Genomic DNA, 24,930 nt, shown 5'->3' on the forward strand with positions numbered 1-24,930 from the left:
CTCGAAATGGGTGTGCTCGTCCCTACCCAAAACCATGTGGCAAAAATACCTCATTGGGAACGTGTGTGGGACAAATTGGAAAATGTACCACGTGTTTTGTACAACGGACAGTGTGTGTGTGTGTTACATCCTGGGAACCAGTGTTTTGGGAAAATGCAAGTATCAGCCAACCCCCAGGAAGTAACCGTGAATGTGAATGTAATGCCAACGTACCATAGACCAGCAATCACACGTACTATGTGCCCAAAATTAAAAAAGCACAGAGCATTATAACTGCTACCCTGGTGAATTTCTCCATTACTCTCGGCCTGGATTGGCACGATCTAACTGATCACTTATTGTCAAAAACCAAAGCGACTCCGTTTTTACAACAAACCCAAGAAAGCGTGTCATTCCACGTGCAAATGGAGACGTGCTAAAAACTGCCAGCCTCTCCCTGGTCCCACGTTTTTACGGGCTGGTCCCCGACCTCTAAGGGCACATTGTCTATTATGTCTCACCCATTGCTGGTTGTGTTAATAGTGTCCTGTGTCTGCTTGCCAGGAATGGGGTGTACGGGCTGTTAAACAAAAGAAATGTTTATTAAATTACCACCCCAGCTCCAATGGCCTCTCCGTATATTGCGATGAAGCAGTTGTATAAAATATCACCCACTCAAGAATTGTTCCTGGGGGTCAAAAGGGGGACATGGAGTAGTAAAATGTTATGTTTGAATTCTGCAGAATTTAAAATAAACAATAACAATGTAGCATGTATTAAACGTAACGATGTAGGATTTCACCATAGCCTGCCAGCCACCCTTTATAAGCAGCAGGAAGGAATGGCCCAATGAGCCACTGGTAAAGATGCATCAGCCAGAATCTGGGTCTGGGCTGATTTCAAGGCAGTGACAGACCTTTCGGGTCACCACTTCATTGTCGGTTTAGCATTTTGAAAGAAGTAACAGAATGGAATGATTGTTTTCTCCTGCATTGCAACTTGATGCTCCTGTTCAAATGCTCCGTGTAAATCAATCCTGTTTTGTGTGTGAATAAAATATGTGTATTAAAAAAATAAGTGCAAGAACCATCACCAAACCAAATGTTCTAAAAAACCCATAAAAACAAATGCAAGGGGGCCAAAAAATCACAACACGCCACTATTAAAATTGCACCCAGGCTGGTGGCTAGCCAGGGCCACTGCTGGCCAGGCCGGGTGCACCTGGCTGGAACCAGAGTGGCTGGAGTCAGGGAGGCAGAAGGGACCAGCTCAGGGAGAGGAGGGATGGGGGAAATTCAGGGCTGGGCTCCCCCCACGCGACTCCCCCTGTGCACTACCCCACCCCCACACTGCTCTGCTCAGGGGAACCCCAACACCCCCGCACAGCACACAGGACCCGGGCCCTGTCTCCCTGGGGGCTCAGCATGTGGGGGTCCCTCAGATTCCAGGGAAGGATGGGGGCTTACAGGGGGCTGGGGCGGAGGAAGGGTCATTCAGGCTCATGGCCCACCCCCCAGGCTACCCCTTGCATCTCCCCCACACCCTAGCACTCACCCTGGCCGCCTCCTGCCCCCAGCAGCTGTGCCAGCCCCCTGCCCCCTGCGTTGCAGCTGAGCCTGGGAGTGGGATCGGAGAACAGCAGAGCAGAGAATCTGCCCACCTCACCCACTACCTGCCAGCAGGGGACAGGGGGCGGCTGTGGGGCTCAGGGCAGGGGCCAGCTGCATCACAGGGAAGGGGCTATGGGCTGCACGTGGGGTCCAGCCAGCCACAACCAGGGTCCTTCCCTCCCATCGACCACCCCAGGGCCACCAGGACCCAGCATGTACCCAGGGCTTTGAACCAGGCCATAGACACCCCCCACCGCCAGACTTGCCCATGGCAGGTGCAGGGTTAAACACCCAGCAGACTGGCGCCCTTGCCCGCCCAACTCCCACGACAGGGCACCATGGGAGGGGGGATCGCTGCTGGGCTGGAGGCCTGAGAGCAATTTATAACCGGGGAGAGAGGGGTCAGGATGGGGCCCCTGCGCCTGCGAGGCAGCCAGCTCCGCCAGGGCCAGGGGGCCATCGCAGGCAGAGCCCCACGGGTCCAGGCGGGCCGGTATTCCCCCTCCCCCATAGGTCCAGCCTGCCTGGATCAGAGCCATCCAGACCAGCAGACACCCCTGCCCCCAGCCCTGGGATGGGAGTGGGATCTGGAGAGTTAGAGAAGGAGGAGGCGGGAGCCAGGACTCCTGGGTTCTATCCCCGGCTCTGGGAGGGGAGTGGGTTCTAGTGGGTTAGAGCAGAGGGGGCTGGGAGCCAGGACTCCTGGGTTCTCTCCCCTCAGACAGGGAGTGGGGTGCAGGGGGTTAGCTGTATCCATTGGTTTGCTCTGGGGCAGCACGGATGGGGGCCATGGGGCCCTGGGGGCCAGCTAAGCCCCTTGGGTGGAACTCATGCAGCATCCTCCTTCCCCACAGGCGGGGGCAGGAATAATTATGTACTTCCCCCACTGCTTCCTGGGCATGAAATGCAGCTTTACCATGAATCCCAGAACCCCCCAGGCTGGGACAGAACAGGGGGGGACATCCCCCTCCTCACACGGGTAACGACTGAGGCTGCTCAGTGCCGGAGAACCCGAGCCCTGGGGTGCCAGCCGCACCCACTGTACCCCACACCCACTGTATCCCAGTAACACTCAGACACAGGGCTCAGGGAAGGGGTATTTACTAGGGCCGGCAGCAAAGGGGGCGAGGGCAGATCCCCCAGCCCAGAGGCAGCTGCAGTTCCAGGGAAGCGATAGCTGCTCCCGTTCGGGCCCCCAGGGCGGCCCAGCGGAGAGTCCGGACCCAGCAGCCGCATGGCCCCGCTCCAGCCCGGACTCCAGCCCAGCCACTCGGTGTCTGTGGGTTTCCAGGCCAGGCCCAGGGAGTGCCTCTCCTTGGGCTCCCGGCTCTGGGTCTCTGCTGCTCCCCAAGTCCCAAGCAGACCTGCCCCAGCTGGGACGTCCGGCACTCGCAACCTATTCCACGTGCGGCTCTGGCACCATTCCTGGGCTTCTCTCCAGCTGCCAAGTTGCTCCTGGCCCCCAACCAGAGCCCAGCCCCCTCCCGGCTCAGCCCCTTCCCCCGCGGCCACCAGCAGGAAGGAGACAGGCTGTGGGGAGGGGGCTGCTTGGCAGACCCACCATGTCCGATTCCCCAGGGATCCGCCCACCCAGCTGGGAGCCAGAACCCCACAGCTCGCAGGACGATCCAGCCCCGCTGAGCTCTCCGGGACCCGCACGGGCCCAGCGAGCTGCATGGGGAGTTTGTGTCCCGAGCCGGTGCGAGAGCCGCAGGGCCTGGGTAGCCGGAGGCTCTGGCGGCCGGGGAGGAGCCGTGCTGTGGGAGACTCCTGGCAGTCAGGGGCTGTGGGTGGTGGGGTGACCGGGCGCCCGGCCCGTCACACAGGCGTGGTCCGACGCTGGACAGCGGGTCCGGGTCAGCAGGCAGGGCTATGGGTGGTGGGTTCATAGAGACACAGCTCCCAAAGCCAAAGGGGTTCACTGTAATCATCGGGTCTGATCCCCTGTACAGCAGGGGCCAGAGACCTGCTCCAATAATCCCCAGAGCAGATCCTGGAGAAAACCAGCCAACTGTGAGTTAAACAAGGCCAGTGGTGTAGAGTCCACCAGGACCCTTGGGAAATAGCTCCAGAGGTTTATAGATTCATAGATACTAAGGTCAGAAGGAACCATTATGATCATCCAGTCCGACCTCCTGCACAACGCAGGCCACAGACCCTCACCCACCCACTCCTGCAAAAAACCTCACCTACGTCTGAGCTATTGAAGTCCTCAAATTGTGGTTTAAAGACTTCAAGGAGCAGAGAATCCTCCAGCAAGTGACCCGTGCCCCATGCTACAGAGGAAGGCGAAAAACCTCCAGGGCCTCTTCCAGTCTGCCCTGGAGGAAAATTCCTTCCCGACCCCAAATATGGCGATCAGCTGAATCCTGAGCATATGGGCAAGATTCACCAGCCAGTACCCAGGAAAGAATTTTCTGTAATAACTTAGATCCCACCCCATCTAACATCCCATCACAGGCCATTGGGCCTATTTACCATGAATATTTAAAGATCAAGTAATTACCAAAATCATGTTATCCCATCATACCATCTCCTCCATAAACTTATAGAGTTTAATCTTAAAGCCAGATAGATCTTTTGCCCCCACTGCTTCCCTTGGAAGGCTATTCCAAAACTTCACTCCTCTGATGGTTAGAAACCTTCGTCTAATTTCAAGTCTAAACTTCCTGATGGCCAGTTTATATCCATTTGTTCTTGTGTCCACATTGGTACTGAGCTTAAATAATTCCTCTCCCTCTCCGGTATTTATCCCTCTGATATATTATAGAGAGCAATCATATCTCCCCTCAACCTTCTTTTAGTTAGGCTAAACAAGCCAAGCTCCTTGAGTCTCCTTTCATAAGACAAGTTTTCCATTCCTCGGATCATCCTAGTAGCCCTTCTCTGTACCTGTTCCAGTTTGAATTCATCCTTCTTAAACATGGCAGACCAGAACTGCACACAGTATTCCAGGTGAGGTCTCACCAGTGCCTTGCATAACGGTACTCAAACCTCCTTATCCCTACTGGAAATACCTCTCCTGGTGCATCCCAAGACCGCATTAGCTTTTTTCATGGCCACATCACATTGGCGGCTCATAGTCATCCTATGATCAACCAACACTCCAAGACCAACACTTTTCCTCCTCCGTTACTTCTAATTGATGCATCCCCAGCTTATAACTAAAATTCTTGTTATTAATCCCTAAATGCATAACCTTACACTTCTCACTATTAAATTTCATCCTATAACTTACTCCAGTTTACAAGGTCATCCAGATCTTCCTGTATGATATCCCGGTCCTTCTCTAAATTTATTAGCAAACTTTATTAGCACACTCCCACTTTTTGTGCCGAGGTCAGTAATAAAAAGATTAAATAAAGATTGGTCCCAAAACTGATCCTTGAGGAACTCCACTGGTAACCTCCCTCCAGCCTGACAGTTCACCTTTCAGTAGGACCCGCTGTAGTCTCCCCTTTAACCAATTCCTTATCCACCTTTCAATGTTCATATTGATCCCCATCTTTTCCAATTTAACTAATAATTCCCCATGTGGCATGGTATCAAACGCCTCACTGAAATCTAGGTAAATTAGATCACTGCGTTTCCTTTGTCTAAAAAATCTGTTACTTTCTCAAAGAAGGAGATCAGGTTGGTTTGGCACGATCTACCTTTTGTAAAACCATGTTGTATTTTGTCCCATTTACCATTGACCTCAATGTCCTTAACTACTTTCTCCTTCAAAATTTTTTCCAAGACCTTGCACACTACAGGTGTCAAACGAACAGGCCTATCTTACCCGGATCACTTTTTTTCCCTTTCTTAAAAATAGGAATTATGTTAGCAATTCTCCAGTCATATGGTACAACCCCTGAGTTTACAGATTCATTAAAAATTCTTGCTAATGGGCTTGCAATTTCGGGTGCCAATTCCTTTAATATTCTTGGATGAAGATTATCTGGGCCCCCCGATTTAGTCCCATTAAACTGTTTGAGTTTCGCTTCTACCTCAGATATGGTAATGCCTACCTCCATATCCTCATTCCCATTTGTCATGCTACCATTATCCCTAAGATCCTCTTTAGCCTTATTAAAGACTGAGGCAAAGTATTTGTTTAGATATTGGGCCATGCCTAGTTTATCCTTAACCTCCACTCCATCCTCAGTGTTTAGCAGTCCCACTTCTTCTTTCTTGGTTTTCTTCTTATTGACATGGCTATAGAACCTTGTACTATTGGTTTTAATTCCCTTTGCAAGGTCCAACTCTACTTGACTTTTAGCCTGTCTCACTTTATCCCTACGTGTTCTGACCTCAGTAAGGTAGCTTTCCTTGCTGATCCCTCCCGTCTTCCACTCCCTGTATGCTTTCTGCTTTTTCTTAATCACCTCTCTGAGATGCTTGCTCATCCAGCTTGGTCTACAACTCTAGCCTATGAATTTTTTCCCCTTTCTTGGGATGCAGGCTTCTGATAGCTTCTGCAGCTCTAACTTAAAGTAATCCCAGGCCTCCTCTACCATCAGATCCATAAATTCTTCAGTCCAATCTACTTCCCTAACTAATATCCTTAATTTTTGAAAGTCAGCCCTTTTGAAATCAAAAACCCTAGTCACAGATTTATTTTTGTTTATCCTTCCGTTCAGTTTGAACTGAATTAGCTCACGATCGCTCGAACCAAGATTATCCCCTACAACCATTTCTTCTACGAGGTTCTCACTACTCACCAAAACCAAATCTAAAATGGCATCCCCTCTAGTTGGTTCAGCAACTACTTGATGAAGGAATCCATCAGCTATCGAATCTAGGAACATCTGAGCCCGATTATTATTCCTAGCACTCGCCCTCCAGTCTGTATCTGGGAAGGTAAAGTCTCCCATGATCACGCAGTTTCCATTAGTATTTACTTCATTAAAAACATTAAAGAGGGCTCTGTCCATATCCACGTCGGATCCCGGCGGTCTCTAGCACACCCCAAGCACTATCCCAGGGGAGGCTCGAGTAGTTTTCTTCCCCCATGTGATTTTTGCCCAGACGGACTCTGTCTTATCCATTCCATCGCTTCATATTGCTTTACATTCGACCTCCTCATTGATGTACAATGCTGCTCCACCACCTTTACCTTCGTTTCGGTCTTTCCTAAACAGCACCTACCCTTCCATACCCGCACTCCGGTCATGACTACTATTCCACCACGCTTCTGTTATCCCCCTCACTGGCAAAACTTGGCGCCTTATCTCCAGTCCGGCTGAGCAGCACCCGGTCTCTCACACCGGCAGGGTCCGACACTGGTCGGCGGGGTCCGGGCCAGCAGGGGTGGTGGGGTGACCGGGCGCCCGGCCCGTCACACAGGCGTGGTGTCACGTTGGCAAGCAGGGTCCGGGCCGGGCGCAGGGTCTTCTCCTGGGGAGACAGAGGAAGGTTTATTCCGTGTTCCCGATTTCACGGTGTGACACCCCCCTTCACCACCACCCCGTGGGGTTTCCCAGCTCCCGGAGCCCCAGACCGAGTCTCTGGGGGCCCTGCCCAATGGACGACGGCTCCGGCGACTGCTAACCCCGAGCCCAGCCCCAGCCGGCCTGGCGTCGGGTGGGCACAGAGGGACTGGCCGCCCCTGCTGGGTTCTAGGGAGGCGGCTGCGTGGGGCGGGTGACCGGGACCAGTAGACCAGGGGCAGGGCCCAGCCAGCGAGGGACCCCCGCCACCCCCCAGTGAACCCACAATGCACTGGGGCAGGGCAGTCCCCGGGGGTGGGGGGAAGGAATCGGTCCCTGTGTCCCTGGGGTCACTCACTGGGAGTCGGGGTGAAGCCGCTTCTGCCGGAGTCTGAAATGGAAGCAGAGAGCCCGAGCGCATCACGACCGGGCACGGGGGGGGAGGGCTGAAATGGTTGGGGGGCCCCCCGTCCCTCCAGCAATCCTGGCCCCACCTGAACCCCCGTCACAGTGACCCCCATCTCCATGCCCCCGGCCAGCCAAGGACCCCCCACTCCAGCAATCCCTGCCCCACCTGAACTCCCCCTTCCTAGTGACCCCCAACTCTACCCCCGGCCAGCCAAGGACACCCGCCCCACGGTGATCCTGACCCCACCTACCCCAGCCCAGCTCATCACCCGTCTCTGCCGAGGCAGGAACCCGCCCCACCCCACGCCACAGCCCCTTGCCATGGGGCTACCCACTCCACCCCATGGCCCCGTGACCTGGCCCCGCCCCGCCCTCCCAGAGGAGATTGGCACCCTCTCCGTGCCCCTCCCCAGGTTCTGCCTGATGGGAACCTCCTCCCCCGCCCCCCGTCGCTCCCTTACCCGAGCGCTTTCTCCTCCACACCACGAAACCAGCCACCGCGGCACTGGCCCCAGTCAGCGCAGCAAGGCCAAGGGTGGCCAGGATCCCGGGGGCCAGGCCCCCCAGCTCCCCAGGCGCTGCAGGGACAAGGAGAGATGGTCACTGGGGCGAATGGGGGATTTACCGGGCGTCTGACTCAGGGCCCTCCCCGCTCTGTGTCGCTGCCCATGGGGGGCCGAGTGACCCCCCGCCCCGGGCAGGGGGACAAGGGCCAGGGTCCGGGTCATGCTGGAACCAGACGGCTTGGCCTGGGATCTCCACCTGTGGCTGGCAGGGCCCTGAGCTGGCATGGGGAGAGCCAGGATGGGCCGTTAGCCCCGGGCAGCCCTGGCTGTGTCCCTAAAGCAGGCAACATCCCCGCAAAGTCCAACTTCAGCCGGCCCCGCCACACACAGCGGCCGCGAAAGGTGGGGGCTGAAGTCACAGGCCCTGGTCGGGGGGTAGCTGGGCTGCGGGGCTGCCCCAAGGGTGCTCGGGGGCCTGCACAGCAACGGGGTCACTGCGGACAGGCCGGGGCAGGGCCCAGCTGGGAACCTGGGACAGTTCCTGAGGGCTGGATACGACCCACTCCTGGCTGCTCCTATCATGTGTGTTGCAGGGACACCGGGAGAGTCCCTCATCCATGTGACGTTTCCTTCTCCCTCTACTGAAAGGCACAGATGGGAACTGCTTGGAACGGTTTCCATCCTAAAGCGTCACTTCTGCGAAACAGAAATGGTTCCGGGCAAAGGGTCGGTTTTAACCAATTTCCCCTTTTGGAAAAGTTTTGAAATTGTCAGACGTCCTGTTTCAGCGTTTTCGTGTGAAATCCCCTTTCTCAGCTCAAAACAACTTTTCAGCGAGACAAGTAAGTGAATTTACAGTAAATAAATGTTTTTTTTTAAAAAATCGAAGGTCAAAACTGAAACCAAACATTTCAAATTTCTCAAATCAAAGTGTTTCCATTGACCTGAAGAGAAAGATCCTTTGGATTTTCAGTTTGTGAAAGTCTGAGATTCTCCCATCCTGCAGCAGGATGAAAAGCTGGAGTGTGTGGAAATCTCAATGTTTTTCCCAGGCTGGGAGAACGGTTCCCTGCTCGGCTCTCGTCCGACCCCAGAGAGGAGCAAACGCGCAGCCATGGGGACAGAGGAGAGGGAGACAGACGCTTTCCATGCCACGCGTGGAATACGAGAGAGATTCCCTCAAACCACCAGGAATCTTAAACATGTCTCATCAAAAAGCGACGTAGAAAATCAGCACCTGATCGGTGGAGATGGACAGGGCTGGCCCCGCGCTGCAGAGACCTGCCCCAGCTCAGGAACGGACACGGGGATCGAGCCCCAAACAAAGCATGTGACCCCATCCTGGGTGGAGAAGGGGGATCGTACATGTCCCTGACAGACACTGCGGGCCTGTGACGAAGCGGGACTGTTCTTAATGTTTCCTCTGAATAGTGTGGGGGTGCCTCAGTTTCCCCTAGGCAGTTCTTAAGTATCTAGGGGGTGGAGTAAGGGTGTATGATCATTGCAGAGCCCTAGAGGGCAGGTGTGGGCAGGGGTCTGGACACAGAGAATGGCCGACACCCTGTTTCCTGGCAACTGATGGCCTGGGCCCTTCCCCCCTGCAAGGTGAGAGCTGAAGGGCTGGAGAACAAAGGAATCAGGTGACCACCTGGCCTGGGAAAGGAACAAAGCCCAGAGGAGGAGGGGGTTTTCAGTTTTGGGGCTGGCTGGGACATGGAGTGAAGTGCAGACGTGGTTGTCTGGCTCACTGCCCCCCAAAATGGACCCAGCTGAGGGGTCCCGTTCTCTGCACCTACAAGCTCTGTGTTAGACCATGTTCCTGTCGTCTAATAAACCTTCTGTGTTACTGGCTGGCTGAGAGTCACGTCTGTCTGCGAAGTTGGGGTGCAGGACCCTCTGGCTTCCCCAGGAGCCCCGCCTGAGCGGACTTGCTGGGGGGAAGCGCACGGAGGGGCAGAGGATGCTGAATGCTCCGAGGTCAGACCCAGGAAGGTGGAAGCTGTGTGAGCTGTGTGTCCTGAAGACAGGCTGCTCACAGAAAGGCGACTGCCCCAGAGTCCTGACTGGCTTCATGGGGAGCAGTTCCAGAGCATCGCCCAGGGACTCCGTGACAGGGTCTCCGGCTTTTCCTCACACCTGGCAGCTCCCAGCCGGTGGGTCCAGCCAATAAAGTGTCCTTGGGGTGAAGGGGCTGAGCCCAGATTGGTAACGGTATTGAAGTCAATGGAAGTTGGGCCCCTAAATACTATAGCACCCAGCCCTGGAGCCCCAGCTGTGCCGGCCATGGGGAGAGGGAACCCCAGCCAGTGCCTGACAGAGACTCCTGCAGCTTCCCTCCTTCCTGGCTAACCATGTAACACCGAGCTCCCCCGGGGGTAATGTGAGACAGGGTAACGGCCAAGCCCTGCCCAGTGGGGGCTGAGCTTGGAGTTCTCAGGGTGAAAGTCTCCTGTTCATTGGGAAGGAGCCGTCCCAGCCCCCCTGCAGCCCGAGGCACTGACCCGTGGGACGCTGGACCCAGCTTGCTGCAGGCTGCTCGTGGGGGCACAGACCAGTGCGGTTTGGGGCAGGCCCCTTTCGGGGGGGCAAGGGGGAGAGACGTCTCATTCCCCCAGCTGGGGAGCAAACCCGGCCAGCGTCCAAGTCCTTGAGAGGCCTGGCTGTCGGGAACCTCCAATGCGGGTAGGTGGGTGGGAACAGCGTGGGGGCCATGGGCGGTGGGGGCACCTGGCTCCGGCTGCCAGGTCCGTGGGCTTCACTCCGGTACCTGCCCCGGGCAGGAGATGCAGCCGGACGTGCTCAGCAATGGCTCACGCTGGAGACCCACTCGGGGGTGGTGTTAGCGGGGGTCCCACCCCTGCCCCGAGAGAGCCCATTACCCGTGGTCGCTAGCGCCTCCTGCAGGCCGCGGTGCTGCACTCGGCAGGAGTAGCTGTGCCCGTCCCCGCCCTGCTGCGGGATCCCCACGGACCTCTGGAGCTGGGACGGGTCGCTGGTGGGGGGCGCTGGGGTCTCCTTCCCGTCCCGCACCCAGGAGACGCGGATGGGATGTGGGTCGAAGCCCCTGGCGCGGCAGGAGAGGGTGGCGGAGCCGTCAGGGGCGTCTCTGCGGGAAACCGAGACCTCGGGGAGACCTGCGGGGCGGGGCGGGCGTGGGGGAGAGAAAAGGCCACACAGTAAATTTGTTCTGCTCTGACTGTTAAGTCCTTGGTGCCTGGACTGAGGGGGACGCGCCGCCTCCAACCCCCCCATTTCAGTGGTTACAGGACACAGACGTGTTTACACCCAAGGCTTAGAGAGCGACACGTCCCGGCGGCCTTATACCGAGCCGAACGGCCGGCAAAGGGGGGAACGGATGTAGCTCCGCTCCCAGACCCTGAGGGAGGTTCAGCCCTGCAGCCCCGGGCTGCCCCGCTCCCCTCGCAGCCCCGCTGCCCCCAGAACCGGCGCTCGGGCTGTGGCTGCCCCACGGTTTTAGCACCATGGGGTGCCCTGTCAGCCCCGCGGAGCGGAAGCAGCGAAAGGGAACATCACAGCTACAAACACCACCCCGGGCGCGGCGGAAGGGGGGGGCTGCCCGGACAGGAGCGTTCCGGGCGCGGCGGAAGGGGGGGGCTGCCCGGACAGGAGCGTTCCGGGCGCGGCGGAAGGGGGGGGGCTGCCCGGACAGGAGCGTTCCGGGCGCGGCGGAAGGGGGGGGCTGCCCGGACAGGAGCGTTCCTGCTAGTTACACGTGGCACAATTAGCGACTCCGTCCACGCCTCGGACGTTTGTCTTCACCGCGTTACTGCCCCCAGGGGACTGACCCGCCGAGGAGGAGAGGCACCTTCGGCCTGGCATGGCTCAGAGACACCCCACGCGGGAGCGAGGGGCTTCCCGGCCAGCTTAGCCCTCGGCTACAGCCCCAAAGGGGGGCGGCGGTGGGGAGCCCCGTCTCAGGACATCCACGCTAGGGCTCCCGGAGATGCTTTTCGAAGGGCATTACTCACACCGGTGCAAGGCACTGTCTGGTGCAAATCAGGCCACGCAGACACCACTGTGGAGAGCCCACTCCTGGGGGGGGCTGCCCCACAGGGGACATCCCCCCCCCCCCGAGTTCCGCCATTTGCCCCCCCTTACCCGCGGTGAGCGCCGGCTCCCGCAGGCTGCTGTGCTCCACCCGGCAGGCGTAGCCGTGGCCCCACCGCGGGGGGATCTCCAGGGACTGCTGGAGCTGGTAGGTGCCGTCAGCGTTGGGCAGGATCCCGCTGGCGTTCCTGGGCGGCAGGATCTCCGCCCCGTCCCGCACCCAGGAGACGCGGATGGGACGCGGGTAAAAGCCCCTGGCGTGGCAGCAGAGGGTGGCGGAGCCGTGGGGGGTGTCTCTGTAGGTCACCGACACCCCTGGGGGGACTGGAGGGGAGGGGAACACGTCAGTGGGTGCAATCAGCCCTGAGCCAGGGCGGAGCAGTCTGCAAAGCCCTGAGGACTAGCGGCCACGGGAGCGAGAGAGGGGCGCTCACAGCTCCATCATCAGCCGGCGGTTCCCTCCGGCCCGTGCAGCCGGCTGCTCGGACTCACCCTGCCGTCCCAGAGCCTCCGTCCCGCCCCGCAGCAGGCTCCTCAGCGTGGCCACGCACTCCTCCTGCAGGAACTCCTTTGCAAACAGGGTCCAGGTGTGACCGGCGTCCCAGAAGAGCGTCTCGTTGAGGGCTCCGGGCGCGAGCGGCACCCACGCGGATTGGTTTCTCTCCAGGACGAGGAAATCCTGCCCATCGAAAGCAAAGCGAAAGTGGCCTCGCACGGGGGTGTCCCCGTCCAGCACACAGTTCACATGGAGCTGCAGGGTGTGGATCCCTGGGGGAGAGACAGGGCGGAAAAACGGTGCAGGATATTGTCTAAGTCCCGGTACATCTACGGCCCCTGCCCGTCCCAGTCACTGCAGGACCTGAGCCCCTCCCCATCCCTAACACACGTATCCCATCACCCTCTGCCACAGGGCTGGGCCATTGTCCCTGGGTCACAGATGGGGAAACTGAGGCCAGCGATACAGAGTGACTGAGCCCAGCTCACACAGGGCGTCGGGTGCATCCCGCAGAGAGCCCATCGCTCCATCTAAGTCCAGAACGGGGTGTCCGGCCTCTGCGGAGAATCCCCTGCGCCCCTGGCTGAGCTGATCCCAGCAGGAGTTACTCCTGGTTAAAATTAGCCCCTTTGAGTCTGTCTCGCTGCAGCCACCAGGTCTCGCTCGAGGCGGCTGGGATTCAAGCTCCGTGTGCACTCGGAAATCCCGGCCCACGCGGTGTGACAAAGTGGGGGAGTTTCTTGTTTTTCCTGGTTTCCTATGGGGGATTTTCTTGGTTTTCCTATGGGTTGCATGCAGAGGGGGTGGGACTCAGTTTCCCTCGGTGCTACGGGTTTAAGGAGGTGATGGGAGAGGGAGTTTGTTGTTACAGAGGACCGGCGAGGGAACTTGGGACCCCAACCACTGGCGTGGAGAATGGAGACCCCAGCGACTGGTGACCTGGCTCAGGAGTCCCAGCCCGGTCTGGCCGGTGGGGGGACAATGGGCTGTGAAGAGAGGAGAGGAGGCCCAGGGGACCCTGTTTACCTGGAGAGAAGACAGTGGACAGAGGGGGGGCTTGGGGCCGGTGATAGCAGATGCCCAGCTGGGAAGCAGGGGGGCTCGGGGCTGGAGGAGGGAGCAGGCAGAGCCCCCCTGGATGCAGGGGAGACTGGGACGTGCTGTGCTGAGGGAGGCCAGGTCTGAGGCCTGGAGAGTTTCCTGTGCTGGTTCAATGCTCAATAACCCTTCCTGTTTTATGCTAGCTGAGAGTCACTCCAGCCTAGAGAACAGGGGAGCATCATCCCCTTCGGGGGGGGGGGGTGGAGGCCCTGGGGGTCCAGAGAGAGGGGACTCCCTGAGGGGGCCCACGACAGGGACAGGCATGCTTTAGCTCAGAGAGGTGCGGCTCCAGGAGCTGGAGGGGCTTAACCCCGAGAGAGAGAGAGTGGACCCCCGGGAGAAGGGCTGTCGCACTGAAAGGGGCACCCCCCCACGGGGCCAAGAGTAGGCACGATCTGTGAGTCCGTGACACGCGGGTACTTACAGAGTGGGATAAGTCACTGCACAGATCCCCCGCCCCGTCCCGGGGCCTGGTTCCCAGCCAGCCTCTGGCCACAGAGACCTGCCTCTAGGGAGCAAGAACTCGGCCACGCTCCTGCCGCTGCCCTGATTGGCTGCTCTACCCCCGGAGGCGGGGCAGTGGGGAAGGGCAGCCAATCAGGGCTGGAAAGCTGGTGCAGGTTCCCGCGCCCTGGGGCTGCCGGCGGTGAGGTTGTGGGCGCGGGGGCAGCACTCACCGCCGGTCTGGTTGTGCTGCGCCATCCACCGGCGAGTCACCACTCGGGAGATGGCCTCGTAGAGCCTGAACTCCTCGGTCTTCTTCCTTAAATATCTCACGCCAACGGCCTGCAGCGCCCACTCCTTCAGGGGTTTCAGCTCTCGGGTGTCGCTGCTGTAGGAGGCGAGCTCCAGACCGTCCAGCTTGGCGAGCATGAAGAACTTGTGAGTCCCGCCCAGCTCGTTCAGCCCGGTGATCAGGATGTCCAAGCTGTGGGGCTCTGGACCAGTGGGAAAGACAAGTTAAGGGCCCTCTTATCCCTTTACCCAGGGGAGGAGGGTTTGCCCCCATGGGTCAGGCTGAGCCCCCATCTCCAATCACACCCCATTCTTAACCCCCCTCTGCTACCCTCAGCGATAGGGCTTGCAGAGAATCAGTGGGAAAGAGGATGCAGCAGCCATGGGGGTCAGAGCAGTGGGGTAGGGCTGTCCCCAAGCCTCACCCATAATGCCAGAAAAACCAGAGGCTTCTGCTAAAATGTTCCGCGGTGACATACTGAGCAATGTCAATGTGTACCATCTCCATCATTAAGGTTCAGGGTTAACCCACCCATTGAGATGAATGGGGCAGCTCAGCCCTCGCAGGGCTGTTGTCTCAGGCTGGCTGTATCCAGTGAGAAACCCTCCTGTCGGGGGTGACAGCTGGGAGGTTTTCTTGGCCCACAGTTTCAGGGCCAGGAGTTTTATTATAGTTAGAAATGGGAGCGGAGAATGGGAAGAACCTGAGGGAGCTGCCAGAAGGCTGTCACTGCCAGTGCCCCCATGGGCCTGCTCAGTCCAGACCCCCTGGGGAAGGGGGGCATTAGAGGCAGAGGAGCAGAGCCCCCGGGAGAGAGAAACCCCCTGGGCTGAGGGGGAGTTGGGTAACTATGGCACATGGTGGGGGTCGAAGACGCCCTCTGCAGAGTGGCACAAAGCCACCTCCGGAGGGCCAGAGAACACAGCCGGGGCAGCAACAGGGGCTGAAGTGGATGAGGGACAGTTTGGTGGTTAGGGGGCCAGGTTGGGACTCCAACGGGTGCCAACGCCCTTAACTCTGCCCCCTCCGTGGATGCCGGGTGCTACACGCACTACCTGCAGGGGCACCGGCTGATTTTCTCTATGTCCTAAAGGTGTTGGGGGTCCGGGGGGAGCAGGAGTTCCTGTCTGAAGATGGACGGATTAACCCTTGTCCCGACTCTGTGACATGAGCAGCGTTATCCTGCGGGTCACAGCTCGGCCACCTCTTCCCGGGTTGTCAGGAGGCCAGCACACGGCACCTCCCTGACCCCTGGGCCACCCCCAGCCACATGTCGGGGTCCTTCTCCAAGCCTCTCTGGCGCTAAGGGCTTGTCACCGCCCCCCCACCCTCCAGTGGCCGGCTGCACCCCAACGGGACACGAGTGAGAGGCAGGTTTCAGAGCAGCAGCCGGGTTAGTCTGTATCCGTAAAAAGAACAGGAGGACTTGTGGCATCTTAGAGATGAATAAATTTATCTGAGATAAGCTTTCGTGAGCTACAGCTCACTGCATCGGACACATTCAGTGGAAAATACAGGGGGGAGATTTATAGACACAGAGAACAGGAAACAATGGGTGTTGCCAGACACAGGGTAACCAGAGTGATCAGGTGAGGTGAGCTATTACCAGCAGGAAAACGGGGGAGAGGGGGAACCTTTGGTAGTGATAATCAAGGTGGGCCATTTCCAGCACTTTACAAGAACAGCAGGAGGGGGAATAAACCCAAGGAAATAGTTTCACTTTGTGTAATGACCCACCCACTCCCAGTCTCTAGTCAAACCTAAGTTAATTGTATCCAGTTTGCAAATTAATTCCAACCCAGCAGTCTCTCGCTGGAGTCTGTTTTTGAAGTCTTTTTGTTGAAGAATTGCCACTTTTAGGTCTGTAATCGAGCGACCAGAGAGATTGAAGTGTTCTCCCACTGGTATATAAACCCAGAAGTCACCTGCTACAGGACAGGCCCAACAAAGAAAATAACAGAACGCCACTAACCATCACCTTCAGCCCCCAACTAAAACCCCTCCAACGCATTATTAAGGATCTACAACCTATCCTGAAGGACGACCCATCACTCTCACAGATCTTGGGAGACAGGCCAGTCCTTGCTTACAGACAGCCCACCAACCTGAAGCAAATACTCACCAGCAACCACACACCACACAACAGAACCACTAACCCAGGAACCTATCCTTGCAACAAAGCCCGTTGCCAACTGTGTCCACAGATCTATTCAGGGGACACCATCACAGGGCCTAATCACATCAGCCACACGATCAGAGGCTCGTTCACCTGCACATCTACCAATGTGATCTATGCCATCATGTGCCAGCCATGCCCCTCTGCCATGTACATTGGCCAAACTGGACAGTCGCTACGTAAAAGAATAAATGGACACAAATCAGACACCAAGAATTATAACATTCAAAAACCAGTTGGAGAACACTTCAATCTCTCTGGTCACTCGATTACAGACCTAGAAGTGGCAATTCTTCAACAAAAAAAACTTCAAAAACAGACTCTGAGGAGAGACTGCTGAATTGGAATTAATTTGCAAACTGGATACAATTAACTTAGGCTTGACTAGAGACTGGGAGTGGATGGGTCATTACACAAAGTAAAACTATTTCCCCGGGTTTATTCCCCCACCCCACCCCCTTCCTCAGACGTTCCTGTCAACTGCTGGAAATGGCCCACCTTGATTATCACCACAAAAGGTTCCCCGCTGGTAATAGCCCAGCTTACCCGATCGCTCTCCTTCCAGTGTGTAGGGTAACCCCCATGGTTTCCTGTTCTCTGGGTATATAACTCTCCCCCTGTATTTTCCCCTGAATGCTCCCAAGCAGTGAGCTGTCGCTCAGGAAAGCGGGCGCTCAGGTAAATGGTTCGTCTCTCAGGTGCCACGAGTCCCCCTGTTCTTTCTGGGTTAGGGGCAGCGGCTCCCAGGCCAGTCCCCCACCCCAGAGCTCCCAGGCCTGGGCCCCGATGCCAGGGCCCCGCCCCACCGGCCAGTCTCCACAGCGCCGCGCCCCCCGCACAACCCGCACCCCAGGCCTGCCCCGAGCGGGGTCCCCGCTGCCCGTCACCCCCAGGCCCCTTGGCCCGCCAGCCCCGCCCCTGCTGAGCGCCCCGGACCCACCCTGGGCCCCCTTAGCCAGGGGCTGCCGGAGGGTCCCAGCCAGTCCCGTCCCCCCACCCCAGCCACGCACCCGCAGCGGCTCTCGGCGACTCCCCCCGGGCCGCGGACCCCCTTCCCCCGCCCTGGGCCAGCGTCCCGGCCGCGCCCTGCGGGGAGGGACCCCGCGTCCCGGGCCAGCCGCGCTCTCCCACGGCCGGCCCCAGCGCAGCGTCCCCAGCGCCTGACCCGCCGACGGGACGGGACCGGCCCCGCTGGGCGTTTCTCTCCCGGGTTTCCAGCCGGTCCTCCCGGGTCTGCTCGTCCCCCCCGCGCCCCACTTACCCGCCGCCGCCAGCGCCCCCCAGCACAGCCCCAGGGCCAGGGCCAGCGCCATGGCACCGCGGCCGGGTCTGCCCACAGCCGCAGGGGAGAGCCCGCTAGCCCAGCCCGCCCCGGTCACACGTGGGGCCGGCCCCGGCCAACGGGGCCGCCGGGCGGGATCTTTGGGCGGAGCTCCGCGCGGCCGGCGGAACCGCCTGCTGCAGGTGAGCGCCGGGGGGCTCATCCCCCCGCCGCCCATCAGCCAATTCGGGGGGCGCACGGCCTCCCTCCCCCCACGGGCCCCGGCATCCCTGCACCCCTCAGCTCTCATTCCCCTGGACCTGCGGTTTGTGTGTGCCCCATTCCACCCACACCAGGGTCCCCTGTTTCCTTCCCCTCCTGGGGTTCGGTGTGTGCCCCATTACCCTTATACCAGGGACCCCCATTCTCCCCCACCAGGGATTCTGTGTGCCCCATTCACCCTGGGCAGGGCCCCCCAGTTCCCTTCCCCACACAGGTAGGTGGGCCAGTGGGTTCATCCGGGGCAGTGGGGACAGGGCGGGATACCAGGGTAGATGGGCCCGTTGGGATACATTCCCCTACACTGAAGTTCATGCTCCTAGCAGCGCCCCCCCCCCCCCCCGGGGAGCTTCCTGCCTCGCTGAGGGGCCCAACACCTGCTTGTCTCCTCCTGATCGCAATCAGGCCTCCAACCAATCCGTGGCCTCCAGCCCCCTGGCTGCCAAAGCCCCTGGTCTCTGATTGGCTGGACTCCCTGTGTGGGGCAGAGGCTGCTGTTGGAACAGCGGGGCTGAGAAAACCGCCAGGGTCCCCCCCGCGCCCCTGCCCCGCACCTGGCCGCGGGCGCCGAGCAGGGCCCGGTGTCAGGGAGCCGCCTGCGAGCGGCCTGCCCCCCAGCACCCCATGCCGCGGGGAGGCAGGTGGCAGCTGTGACCCAGAGGCCCTGGGGACATCGCAGCCCCAAACCTGGCACCGAGCCGCAGGGAGCCTGGCTCCTGGTACCCGCTCAGCCTGGGAGCGCACCAGTCAAAGTCCACAAGTGCCAGGTGTGACGAAGTGGGACTGTTCTTAATGTTTCCTCCGAATAGTGTGGGGGTGCCTCAGTTTCCCCTAGGCAGTTCTTAAGTATCTAGGTGGCGGGGTAAGGGTGTATGATCATTGCAGAGCCCTAGAGGGCAGGTGTGTGCAGGAGTCTGGACACAGAGAATGGCCGACACCCTGTTTCCTGGCAACTGATGGCCTGGGCCCTTCCCCCTGCAAGGTGAGAGCTAAAGGGTTGGAGAACAAAGGAATCAGGTGATCACCTGGCCCAGGAAAGGAACAAAGCCCAGAGGAGGAGGGGCTGGAGGGAGTTTCAGTTTGGGGCTGGCTGGGACATGGAGTGAAGTGCAGACGTGGTTGTCTGGCTCACTGCCCCCCAAAATGGACCCAGCTGAGGGGTCCCGTTCTCTGCACCTACAAGCTCTGTGTTAGACCATGTTCCTGTCGTCTAATAAACCTTCTGTTTTACTGGCTGGCTGAGAGTCCCATCTGACTGCGGAGTTGGGGGGCAGGACCCTCTGGCCCCCCCAGGACCCCGCCTGAGCAGACTCGCTGTGGGAAGCGCACGGAGGGGCAGAGGATGCTGAATGCTCCGAGGTCAGACCCAGGAAGGTGGAAGCCGGGTGAGCTGTGTGTCCTGCAGACAGGCTGCTCACAGGAAGGCGACTGCCCCAGAGTCCTGACTGGCTTCATGGGGAGCCGTTCCAGAGCATCGCCCAGGGACTCCGTGACACAGGGCGTCGCCCAACTCCCGAGACCTGCGGCTGGTGGCACCCGCCATCGACACCCCCGCGGCGCAGCGAGGGGCCCGGTGGGCAGCAGCGGGCGCCCGGGGGCTGAGCGAGCCGTGCACAGAGCAATGGGCAGGGTGAGGCACGAGGGGCCACGTGCAACGCGTGCGTGGCCCAGCCGGCGAGCCCCTCGTCGCGGGCAGGGCCAGAGGCAGCCGACTCCCTCGTCACCTAATGCGCCACCCGCAGGAGGGTTGGGAGCCTGCAGGTGCCGCCGGGGGGCTCCCCGCACCGGCCCACGGGGGGGAAGGGGGGAGGGAGGTGGCGTACTGCTCGGGAAACTACCCACAGCCTCGGCCCGTCAGAGTCTGCCCGTGCCAGGCTCGCGGCCCTAGAGGGGGAGACGGACGGGGGGTGCGGTGGAAGCAGAGGGCGAGTGACCGGGCCCCTCGGTGGTGGGGGTGGCAGCCGGTGCAGTCAGTCTGGGTGGGGCTGGGAGGGCTCTGGTGTGGGGGTTGCCAACCCTCCAGGATGGTCCTGGAGTTTCCAAGAATTACAAATTAGTCTTTCATTAAAGATTACGTCATGTGATGGCACCTCCAGGAACACGGCCAACCACAATGGGCCACCCCACTGGCTGTGTGGGGGCTGGGCTGGGCTGCCGAGGGCAGAGTGTGTATCCAACGCAGCCTGGTAATAAACCGTTTGATTTACCACCCACTCCCCGTTCCTGCTCACAGCCTGAACCGGGCCGATGCCCCGAGCTGGGCCGCTCGCTCCTTCCCCGAGGCTCGACCCCTCCATGGGCCTGCCTCTGGCTGGGGCCCTGCTGGGGCCTCCTGGGGGCCGCAGCCGCTGGTGAGTACAGGAGGGTACAGGAGGGGGCGAGGCGGGGCTGAGGCCCGGTACCCAAAGGCAGAGCTGTCCGACCCACCTCCTGCCCCCCCCGTCTGCTGGGAGCGAGACAAGAGTGGGAGCCAGGCAAGGCCGTGGATTGATTGAGGTGTCGCCTTCCTTCCCTCTCCCATGCTCCGGCACGGCGGGCGCTCGGCGGTTCTCCAGCCCCAGGCCAGGCTGGGCACCAGCCCAGAGATTGCCTGGGGGGACGTGGGGCTGGGTAAATAACGAGGCCGGCACCGTGGCTCCCAGACAGACCTGGGACCGAAGGGGAGGATTTTACAACCCTGAATGTTTGCAGCCTTTGGCTCAGATGCGGCGGGGGTGGGGGGCTCCGACCTGGCGCCAGGTGACTTTCCCAGCGGGATGAGACTGTCCTTCCCGCGGGCCCCTCCGCCTCTCGGCACCTTCTCACCCGAGCCCGGCGAGAATTTTGTAGCCAACATGTTTTTTCAGCCAAAAAAGCCGCTTTGGCTACGCAAACATTTGGTGAGTTTGTGTTGATGTAGCCAAATGCTCCGCTCCAAAAACGCAACTCTTGCGGGGGGGGGGGGGGGAGGTTGTTTCAAAATTACTTTTTCTTTTGAAATGTCCCAAAAACATGAAAATAATTTTAAAAAGCTCGGAATCTAAACAACTCGTTCTGTTTGAGACTGAACAAAACCTTTGTGTCCCTTGGAATTAATTCTTCCCTCGCCTGAGTCACTGAAAAATTTCGGTTTTGGTTCAGCCCTCGACACGTCTTTTTTGAAAGCGCCGGAGGCCCAGAAACTCCTTTATTCCCACAGCTGCGCGGGTGACCCGGCCACGCTGTCTCCTGCCAGACCACCACTTCCCTGGCTCGGTTTCTCTCTCAGTTTGACGGTTGACTTGGGAGTGTGAGAAAGCTGGGTCAGGAAGTGTCCCGCAGCTCCGGAGAGCACCCCCAGCTCCAGCCCTGTGACATGGCTGGTGACCTGCTTTCGAAGAGCCGCCACGGGCGACTGGCAGGCGCTGAGAAGCAGGAGGCAGAGAGCACAGCTGCAGCGGATGGACCTGCAGGTGCAAAGCTGGTTTAGAGAGGGAGCTGACTGGCTGGACCCACCAGCAGCCCCTAGCTAAGGGGGCGTCCAGCTGAGCCGGGGCAGGCTGCACCCTTGGGCAGAGGGTGGGTGCCCAGCAGGGGCAGGGCTGGCGGGCGACGAGGGCTGGGGTGACGGGCTCTGTATCGCTGGCCTCAGTTTCCCCATCTGTGACCCAGGGACAATGGCCCAGCCCTGTTGCATGGGGTGAGGGGGATACATGCATAGGGATGGGGAGGGGCCGGAGCTGTAGATGTACCAACAATTAGACAATATCCTGCACCGTTTTTCTCCCTGTCTCTCCCTCGTGGATTCACACCCTGCAGCTGCACGTGAACTGTGCGCTGGACGGGGACACCCCCGTGCGAGGGCACTTTCGCTTTGCTTTCGACGGGCAGGATTTCCTCGTCCTGGAGAGAAACCAATCCGCGTGGGCCCCGCTGGCACCCGGAGCCCTCAACGAGACGCTCTACCGGGAGGCCGGTCACACCTGGACCCTGCTTGCAAAGCAGTCCCTGCAGGGGCGGGCGTGGCCACCCTGAGGAGCCTGCTGCGGGGCGGGACGGAGGCCCCAGGACGGCAGGGTGAGTCCGAGCAGCCTTCCGCTTCCCACCCCGGGCCCTGCCCTTCCCAGGTAGCAGAGCCCAGCAAAGCCAGGCCGCGCCTTGCGACGAAGGGCTGATGGGTGGAGCTCGACCAACAGCTTTTAACATCCCACAAACCCTTGCTTCCTTCGCCGGATGGTGCACCCCGGGGTGACCCTCTCCCAGCTCAGCCTGTGGAACTCACTGCCACGGTCACAGGCCGGGAACTGACGGAGAGTCACAAAGACGCTGGACTCTTGTGAGCCACAAAAATACCCAGACTAGTTATTCCTGGCTGTTGCCGGCTTGTGTTCTCCCTGTGTCAGGACACAAGGACAAGGGGACGCTCAGGCTTGTCTACACTACCAAGCTGTCAACAAAACCTTTATCTTTCACGGGTGCTTAAAAAAGCCGCCCCCCGCCCCAAAAGACAGAAGTTTTGCCTTGGCAAGTGGGAGTGTGAACGCAGCTTTTTCGGCCGGAGCACTCTCCTGTCCCCAAAGCAAATGCCGCTCGCGGGACTGGAAGTATTCTGTCGGCCAAAGTGCCAACAAAGCACGTTTACACACTCCGACGTTCAGTCGACACACCCTTGTCGCTAAAAGCTGCGTGGTGTAGACCAGCCCTCCGTGGAACTGAAAGGGGGCAAGTTCCCACCTACTCACACCCAATAAAAGGATGCACATGGGATTGGCCTGTGGAACTCTCTGCCACAGGATGTTGCAGAGGCCAAGAACGGAGCATGATACAGCAAGGGAAACTTCTGTGACTCGCCACAATATCCAGAATAAAGAACAGGAGGACTCGTGGCACCTTAGAGACTAACCAATTTATTTGAGCCTAAGCTTTCGTGAGCTACAGCTCACTTCATCAGATGCCTGCAGTGGACAATACAGGGGGGAGATTTATATACACAGAGAACAGGAAACAAGGAGTGTTGCCGTACACCCCATAACGAGAGAGATCAGGTCAGGTGAGCTATTACTAGCAGGGGGGGGGACCTTTTGTAGCGATAATCAAGGTGGGCCATTTCCAGCAGCTGACAAGAACGCAGCCCAAAGGGCTTGTCCACACGGGAGCTTCACAGCGCTGCAACTTTCTCGCTTGGGGGGGACACACACCCCCCCCCGAGCGCAGCACGGTCCAGCACTGGGACTCGCTCCACGAGCCACGCTAACGAGTCACCAGCGAAGACGGGCCCTCAGGCAAGGCTACAGCACCGGAGGCGGTGGCTGGACCTGAGGAGTCCTCGGGAGGCATCTTGGCAGCCCCCCCCGCCCCGGGACCCAGCGGGAGGCGCTGCCGGGGGAGCTTCAGGCCAGGAGACGTCTGGAGCGGACCTCACTCACCTGAGCAGCGGCTGGGGCTACGGCGAGTGTCTGACCCTGTCACCCCCCCCACCCCCCCCGCAGTCGCCGCTCCTGCCCCATGCTGGGGGCTACGGCGAGTGTCTGACCCTGTGACCCCCCCCACCCCCCCCCGCAGTCGCCGCTCCTGCCCCATGCTGGGCAACGGGGAAGCCCCCTCCCCCACCCCCAGGGAGGGGCAGCAGCAGGGGAGGTGGCCACACATGATGGCAGCCCCCACCCCAGCCCCCAGCGCGGGGGAGGCGAGGGGGCTTCCTGGGCCTGGGAGGGGCCCGTGGAGCACGTGCAGTGACAGTGGTGGGGGGGAGTGTGCTGGCGGGGGGGAGAGGGGGGCCCCTCCCCCAGAGCTCACTGCTGCCGGCGGGGAGAGGGCTGGGGGGAGTCCTCCTCTCTGGCCCCAGCCCCGGCGCAGCCTGCCTGCCCCCAAACTCCTCATCCCCGGCCCCACCACGCCCCAGAGGCCGCACCCCCAGCCAGAGCCCTCACACCCTGCTCCCCAACCCTCAGCCCCGGGCCTCAGCCCCCTCCTGCACCCCAACTCCCTCCCAGAGCCCGTCCCCCTCACCCCAACCCCCTGCCCCAGCCCAGACCCCACCCCCCAACTCCCTCCCAGAGCCTGCCCCCCACACCTGCTCCTGCCCCCCAACCCCCTGCCCCAACCCAGATCCCACACCCTGCACCCAAACGCGCCCCCAGAGCCCGATGCCTCCTCCCTCTCATACCCAAACTTCCTCCCAGACCCTTAGGGAGGTGGCGGGGGGTGGGGGGCGCAACTTGAACCTGTTCTGGGCACCACCAAAAATTATACAAACCTGCCGCCCCTGTCTGGTGGGTTAGAGCAGGGGGGCTGGGAGCCAGGACTCCTGGGTTCTGTCCCAGCTCTGGGTGGGGAGTGGGGGCTGGTGGGTTAGAGCAGGGGGGACTGGGAGCCAGGACTCCTGGGTTCTCTCCCCAGCTCTGGGAGGGAAGTGGGGGCTGGTGGGTTAGAGCAGGGGGGGCTGGGAGCCTGGACTCCTGGGTTCTCTCCCCAGCTCTGGGAGGGAAGTGGGGGCTAGTGGGTTAGAGCGGGGGGGGGGGGGGCTGAGAGCCAGGACTCCTGGGTTCTCTCCCCAGCTCTGGGAGGGGAGTGGGGGCTAGTGGGTTAGAGCAGGGGGGGCTGGGAGCCAGGACTCCTGGGTTCGATCTCTGGGTGGGGAGGAACCAGTGCAGCCATCCACAGAGCATTCCCTGCTGCACCAGAGAGGATCTTTAATGTGGGGGGCGGCAGATTACAACAGCCACCCTCTCCGTATACACCACACACGGTCAGCACCCTGAATCGGGCACCCACTCCCTATAGCCCTGCCCGCGCCCCCCCCCCAGTGTGGAGAGTGCCACGGCCTGTCTGCCAGGCGGGGGGTGAGGATGTTCTGCCAGCCTGAGAGGAGGAGGGGTAACGGCGGGGGGGGGGGGGAGAGGGGGTGTCGGCTGCCAGGCTTGAGGGGTGGCTGGGTGAGT

At 59.9% G+C, this 24,930-nt stretch overlaps 1 protein-coding gene across 1 annotated transcript; it reads right to left on the bottom strand.

Annotated features, from left to right (window-relative positions):
• Positions 1 to 6,169: 6,169 nt before the first annotated feature.
• On the bottom strand, positions 6,170 to 17,852 carry LOC311530725 (zinc-alpha-2-glycoprotein-like). Its single transcript, XM_084647555.1, has 8 exons — positions 17,753 to 17,852; positions 14,257 to 14,517; positions 12,475 to 12,750; positions 12,034 to 12,306; positions 10,794 to 11,048; positions 7,870 to 7,986; positions 7,359 to 7,391; positions 6,170 to 6,968 (listed from the first exon to the last, which is right to left on the bottom strand). The coding sequence occupies exons 1-8, from the start codon at positions 17,802 to 17,804 to the stop codon at positions 6,910 to 6,912; spliced, it is 1,326 nt and encodes a 441-aa protein (XP_084503681.1). The 5' UTR covers positions 17,805 to 17,852; the 3' UTR covers positions 6,170 to 6,909.
• Positions 17,853 to 24,930: the final 7,078 nt, after the last annotated feature.

This window comes from Lepidochelys olivacea (assembly GCF_965140295.1).
Source record: "Lepidochelys olivacea isolate rLepOli2 genome assembly, chromosome: 14".
Classification (NCBI taxonomy): domain Eukaryota; kingdom Metazoa; phylum Chordata; order Testudines; family Cheloniidae; genus Lepidochelys; species Lepidochelys olivacea.

Coding starts and splice junctions, on each gene's coding strand:
- LOC311530725 (XM_084647555.1), bottom strand. CDS start 17,804: ATGGCGCTGGCCCTGGCCCTGGGGCTGTGCTGGGGGGCGCTGGCGGCG. Junction 14,518..17,752: donor GGGGGCGCTGGCGGCGGCGG/GTAAGTGGGGCG, acceptor CCACTGGTCCAG/AGCCCCACAGCTTGGACATC. Junction 11,049..12,033: donor GGAGCCGGCGCTCACCGCGG/GTAAGGGGGGGC, acceptor CCCGCCCCGCAG/GTCTCCCCGAGGTCTCGGTT.